Raw genomic sequence first — 6,420 nt, forward strand, 5'->3', positions numbered from 1 at the left:
CGAAACAAAAATTTCTGGAAACCCAACCATAAACCATCAAATCCTTGGAATAGGGCTGCACCACCACCCAGACAGGTCAAGGTGGGCACTTGGGGAATTTGAGGTCAGGGTGGGCATGTGCCCACGCCTGCCACTGGCGCTATCTTACTCGATGAGTTGGCAGTCATTGTTAGAACTTAGAAGCAATACAGGATCCAAAATTATGCCGTGAGATTCATTCTATTTTGGATTCGGACCCTTTCATTAAGATTCAGATCAGATCTGATCAATCTTGACTCGACCCATGTCGGACCCGTTTTCATCTACACATTTTGGCTTTAAAACCCTTAGCAGATTGTGAAAAGATCAGGTGCAATATATGATTGTGCATTAAGCACCTGATCACCCTCCATCTCGGGGATAGGGCCTGTCAGTTGTAAGGCCCAAGGCCTGATGGAGGGGAGATGCTTAATGCACAAATATTTGTGCAATCATATTGCACCCGATCCGGACTCTCGTGGATTTATGCGTCCCAAGAGCTCATGCTCTCCATCGTTTTGTCCATCTTGCACCCTTCCGTACCGAGTGAGAACCACAAACGATGGGAAAGAGGGAAAAATAAAGGAGAGAAGGCAAGAAAAATCCTTTTCCTTTTACAAGGTATCGGTATTTCTTCCCTGAATCTATCACGTTCTTCATCCTTCCCAGTGCCATGGAGTTTCTTCAGTTTGAAATAATGCGTTTCCCTTCAGACCCACAAAAAAAAATTCATATAAAATTTGTTGGTGTTTCTCCTTTCACTTTCTTTTTTCTGTTAGAAAGATCAGTTCGTTAAACCGAAGATAATGAAGTGAACAAATGTGTAAAAGAAATCATGGTTTCCTCATGAAACTGCTGAAGTCTCGCAGTACTCTCATTCACTGGAGTTATTATTGGGAAAGTTTTCACTTGCAAAGAGCTTTTGAGCTCGCTGTTAAGGTCTTTGTTTTTCTTTGTGTTATCTCCTCTTTTGATGCAATCTTCATGTTGCTCTTAACGTGTTTGTTGAATGCCTTTCAGTGATTTGGGTCAATTTATGTTAGTTTATGGTTCTTTTGGTTAGCCTTTTACTCCCATTATGGTAATTGAGATTTAAAGGAGTGTGTATTATATTTTTGGAGACTTATACACTGCACCTTTGTAGAATTACATGTTGTGCACCAAGTGTTTGATTAAATACATAACTGAAGAAATGCGTTCCATGGATGTTATAATGGTGGAATTCTAACATTTTTTCTTGGACCTTGGCTTCAAGCCCCATGCTTGCCGATTCTTATGGTGGCTTGTTCTGCTTGAGGGTCATGGTGGAGAAATTGTCACATCTTCATGAGAAATCTAAACATTTGTCGCCATTTTTTATAGGTATTTCTCATATTTTTAAACCACCAATATAGTGCAATCTCATCAATAATTTAGTTTTCTAACATTGATTGCATCGTAAAGTGCATCTTGAATCTTTAAATAAAAAAATCTAAAAGGGTAAAATATTTAATCCTTGTTGGGTCTTCAACAAGCAAATGCTGAGTTTTGCTTTTACCTCGTACATTGTTTCTGACAGACAAGTTGGCGATAACCCCTGTGGGATTCGAACCGGAGACGCTTGGTTATGATAGTGCGACCTAGCCATCCGGCTATCTCATTTGACTTCACTTGCCCTCGTACATAAATTGAAAAAGCTAAATATTGTATTAAAAGTACTTGTTGGCATTTTATGAGCTAGATGTGACACTATCATCACTTCTAAATCTCCATTCATCCATGAGGTTTGATCAATACTTGCACCAATGCTGAAACAATTAACCTATTATTACATTTTTTTGCAAGAATATAATGACTTAATTTGATACCATTTTTTACGATAGAAGAAATTGCCTATGTGCAACTGAATGTCCTTGTATGCTGTTTTTTGCTTTCTATGTGTTTCACTGTTAATGCCATTAGCTTGCTGTTCAAAATTTGCCATATGATTGACATGACTGAGATCTGCCTCATTTTTACTGTATGCTTAGCATCTTTACTTTGTAAGGTATCCATGTAGAGAAAAAAGTTGTGTATATTGATATTATGTAAACCATAGAGAAAAGGAAAGAGAAAATTGGTACTAACGTTGGTGTACTGTAGGTAATCTGTCAACTAGTGTCTTCTTGTATGGCACACATGGCTCTTTGATTGAAAGGGCATTTTATGAAGTTGTTGATAATGCTTGGAGTGTTGTAGTGTGATAATAGCCAATTAGGAAAAAGAAAACAAAGTTTAAAATTATTATGTGTTTAGTATGACAGTTAAGCTCTCTGAGTTTTCTTGTACAATGTGCAGCTTTATAGGAATTTTAAGTAAAAAAATAGGCAGGTTTTGTGTGCAGCAGTGTATGTAAACAATGCATTGACGCCAAAAGAGTGACCTGCAACATCGAAATGGAAAGGTGGGCAGTCAACTTCTAAGCCTATTAAAATGTCTTGACAATCACCTTCCCTACATAAATTTTCATAACATGTGAATTTAGTTGAGTAAAACAAAGTTATGATTATATGCTTTACAGCTTTGCTGAATTCTGTGCGTGCAGGCACATAGAAGAAAGAAAAAATAAATGGTTAGGTTAAGGAAAATTTTGATGCTAAGATTAATGTAATATAGGTGATATGGGCCATGGCCACTAGTGGGCTATTGACATGTCTCCTTGATTGAGTGGGCATTTTTGCAAGGTAGTGATAAGGATTCAATATTGTATGGGTGGTATTAGGAAAAGGCAACAAAGACGAAGTTTGGAATTTGCCATGTGATTACTGTGACGGCTAGCTTCTTGAGTTTTCTTGTATGCTTTGCAAGTTGACTTTTAGGTCTTTTGTTTAACAAAAATAAGCAGGTTCTGTGTGTATTGGTATTATGTAAACCATGCATTAATGCCGAAAGAATGGCCTGCAACATTGAAATGGGAAGGTGGGCAGTCAACTTTTAAGCTTATTGAAGTGTCTTGACAATCATGTTCCCTACATAACTTTGTAGAATGGATGTGTGGGATGGAGTGGGTTTCTACTTGAGGTTTCTTGTGTTCTTGACATTTTTTAACTTACTAGAGCATATATAAACAAAATGGAGTGGGTTTTGTCTGTGTGGATATTATCTAACCATTCATTGATGACAAAAGAAGTGCCAGCAATAGCCAACTGCGGCTAGGGGTGCCCAATGGGATGTTGGGTACCCAGCCTGTATCAAGTGGGGTCCAGGCTGCATTTTGCTGCCCAGGCTCGAATCAAGTCGGGCTGGGCCTGGCCCAAATAGATAATTGGACCCTAATCTGGCCGGGCCTATGTGCAAATTTCCACAGGGCTCGATAGGCCTGGCACGTTAACTGGGTTGGGACTAAAGGGCCTGGCCGAAGCCCATCCTGAGCCTGAGTATAATTGAGTCAGGCCGGGTTCAGGACTGTCAGGCCCTAGTTGGGCCGGGCCCAATGGCCACCCGTAACTGCCACAGTTATCCAAATGTCTTGGCAACCACGTTCACTGTGTAACTTTCTATAATTTTTTATTTTCTTGTGCAACCAGAATATGTGATCGATTAGTTACATGCTGTTGGAGTGCTATAGGACTTGAATTGCTTTAAGAGCCTTGGGGACTTGAGTTTCTGCTTGAAGGTGATCTTTCTAAAGCTTTTGGTAGTCATATTGGGAGACACAGCTAGCTTACTCCACTTAATGAACCATATTGCTAACTGGTGGGTACCGGTTTGCTTTATATGGAGTGTTCCTTGCATTTAAAACAAATGAGCGTATGATTGCTACCTTGTAATGCATGAGAACAAGTATTGCATATTGCGTTGAGACAATTATGATCAACACGAGCTTTCTGTTCTAGGCATCTATTTCTAAATCAAAGTGTTGTTTTTTGTTGCTTTTACCAAATTTTGCACTGATTTATGTACTTAACTTTGGATGTTTCTGGCCATTGATTTTGCAGCCGGAAGGTAGATCTGGTACTTTGTGCATCTTGAGGAGCTTAATTCTAAGATTACTAGGAGCACCAACCCTTTGAAACATGCTTGCTTTCCACAGCATGCGCTTCTGCTTCTTCATTGGATCTCCACATTTACAAAGTTCGTTGATCTATAAAGTTGCTAGATTTCATGCTAATCATGGAATACAGAGCCAAACTAGTACTGGTACTGGTCTGCTAACTCTCTCAAGCCTTGGATTTGGATATGAAGTTGAGACTGAGAATAAGAAATCCAGAGGTCCTGACGCCCTTCATTCACATGTGGTGCTTCCTTCTAGCAAACCGAGACTATCAAAAAACAAGACAAAGGAGAAAGGCATTAAGCATGTTCTTGACATAGAAGCAGCCCCTTTTGCTGCAGAAACATTTGCTGAGCTGGGTCTTTCACCTCCATTGCTCGACCGGCTGGATAAAGAAGGGCTGACCACACCCACTGATGTTCAGTCCTCGGCTATTCCTACCATTCTCAAGAGTCATGATGTGGTTATTCAATCTTATACTGGTTCAGGAAAAACTCTGGCTTATCTACTCCCGATACTTGAATGTGTTGGGCCTCTGAAAGGAAGCTATGATGGAGATGAATCCAAGACTAAATCATGCATTGAAGCTGTCATTGTTGCTCCTTCAAGAGAACTCGGGATGCAGATTGTGAGAGAAGCAGAGAAGTTACTTGGACCCGAGAACAAGAGAACAGTACAGCAGCTCGTGGGTGGAGCCAATAGGTCTAGGCAGGAAGAAGCTTTGAGGAAGAACAAACCACTTATTGTTGTTGGGACTCCCGGTCGGTTAGCTGAGATCAGCATTACAGGGAAGCTGCATACACACGAATGTCGTTTCCTTGTCCTGGATGAGGTGGATCAGCTCCTGTCCTTCAACTTTCGGGAGGACATGCACCGGATCTTGGAGCATGTCGGCAAGAGGAAGATCATCAGTGAAGCAAGCAAGGAGCGGCAGACAGTGATGGTATCGGCTACAATTCCATTTTCAGTTCTGCGAGCTGCAAGGAGCTGGGCTCGGGACCCGCTTCTAGTTCGTGCGAACAACATTGTCTCTCTGGAGGCAGAGTGTGCATCTGGCATGCAGACCACAAGCTCTGCCTTCCAGGTAAAGGCTGTGGAGAGCCTGCCACCTTCACTGAAGCACTATTACTCTGTGACAAAAGGTCAGCACAAGGTGGACACTATGAGGAGATGCGTCCATGCGCTGGACGCAAAGGCCATCATCTGCTTCATGAACAATACAAAGCAGTTGAGAGATGCCGTCTTCAAGCTGGAGGCTCGTGGGGTAAAGGCAGCAGAACTGCATGGTGAGCTAGGAAAGCTTGCAAGATCAACAATACTGAAGGATTTTAAAAATGGCAACCTGAGAGTTTTGGTGACAAATGAGCTATCCGCAAGGGGATTGGATGTGCCTGAATGTGACCTTGTGGTGAATTTGGATCTACCAACAGATGCTGTTCATTATGCACATCGGGCTGGACGGACTGGGCGTCTTGGCCGGAAGGGTAACGTGGTTACTGTGTGCGAGGAGCCAGAGGTGTTTGTGGTGAAGAAGCTGCAGCGGCAACTTGGAGTTGACATTGTTGCTTGTGAGTTCAGTGAGGGACGGTTGGTTGAGTGCAAGTAGTAGAAGGTCCATCCAAGGTCTTGGCCTTTCTAGGCTGGGATTTGATGCAAAATCATATATGTAATTCATGTCGTGTATATGCCAAAGTCACAAGACTCATAACATGTGCCCGCTTGAAGTGTATGTTATCACTGTATGACCTGTCAAAATGGCTGGATCACACTTATAAGTGTGGTGGTGATTTTTGAAAATTGAAAATACTGTTCAAAAGAGATTCACTTTCAAAATCTCATGAGTTCTTAAGAAAGTGAATGAGACTCACCTTGTTTTTTGGGAGTTATGTATCAAAAGAGTTTTATATTGGTTGATTTTGAGGTACTGTTTAAATGAGATTTACTTTCTAAAGTGTACGAGTAAGTGAATCTCATGTGATCGAATCAAAGAAAGTATCTTTCTTGTGAAAACACCGTGGAGGTACTTTATTTAATATATATATTTGGGGCAGAGCAAGATAGCACTGGAAAATGCCAAACGTGCTAGAAGAAGCCCACCAGTGTTTGGGTGCAAGCATATCATATACATGCTGAGGGTATGCTTGATCAAATATTGATACAATTTTTTTTAGAAATAGATCCAAAACCAATTTCAGATCCAAGCAAGATCCTACAATGCAGCAGCAATAGGTTGGGTATGATATGACCCAACCCTGACCTGCAGTGGATCCACAATCTGATAACGTGGGACGAAAAGTCTAAAAAGACCTCAGTTTGAGGCAAACATTGGATGTGGCGCACATATCAAACGTCATCAGCCTCGTTCATTATATACAGTTATTTACGTTCCA

The 6,420-nt window shown here is 41.2% G+C and overlaps 1 protein-coding gene and 2 non-coding genes across 6 annotated transcripts; all 3 read left to right on the top strand.

Moving 5' to 3' along the window:
* Positions 1 to 383: 383 nt before the first annotated feature.
* On the top strand, positions 384 to 5,912 carry LOC149832419 (DEAD-box ATP-dependent RNA helicase 47A-like). 4 transcript variants are annotated; one of them, XM_090012455.1, is made up of 4 exons: positions 384 to 639; positions 1,274 to 1,380; positions 3,564 to 3,652; positions 3,975 to 5,912. In XM_090012455.1, the coding sequence occupies exon 4, from the start codon at positions 4,053 to 4,055 to the stop codon at positions 5,634 to 5,636; it is 1,584 nt and encodes a 527-aa protein (XP_089868581.1). In that variant the 5' UTR covers positions 384 to 639; positions 1,274 to 1,380; positions 3,564 to 3,652; positions 3,975 to 4,052; the 3' UTR covers positions 5,637 to 5,912. The 4 variants fall into 4 exon arrangements, with proteins under 4 accessions (XP_089868581.1, XP_089868580.1, XP_089868579.1 ...); XM_090012454.1 differs by lacking the exon at positions 3,564 to 3,652; XM_090012453.1 differs by lacking the exons at positions 1,274 to 1,380; positions 3,564 to 3,652.
* On the top strand, positions 2,361 to 2,498 carry LOC149832420 (small nucleolar RNA snoR135). Its single transcript, XR_016433495.1, has one exon. It is a non-coding gene; the product is annotated as a small nucleolar RNA snoR135 (small nucleolar RNA).
* On the top strand, positions 2,875 to 3,013 carry LOC149832421 (small nucleolar RNA snoR135). Its single transcript, XR_016433491.1, has one exon. It is a non-coding gene; the product is annotated as a small nucleolar RNA snoR135 (small nucleolar RNA).
* Positions 5,913 to 6,420: the final 508 nt, after the last annotated feature.

The sequence above is a fragment of the Nuphar pumila genome, chromosome 7 (genome assembly GCF_984573655.1).
Source record: "Nuphar pumila chromosome 7, dmNupPumi1.hap1.1, whole genome shotgun sequence".
Classification (NCBI taxonomy): Eukaryota; Viridiplantae; Streptophyta; class Magnoliopsida; order Nymphaeales; family Nymphaeaceae; genus Nuphar; species Nuphar pumila.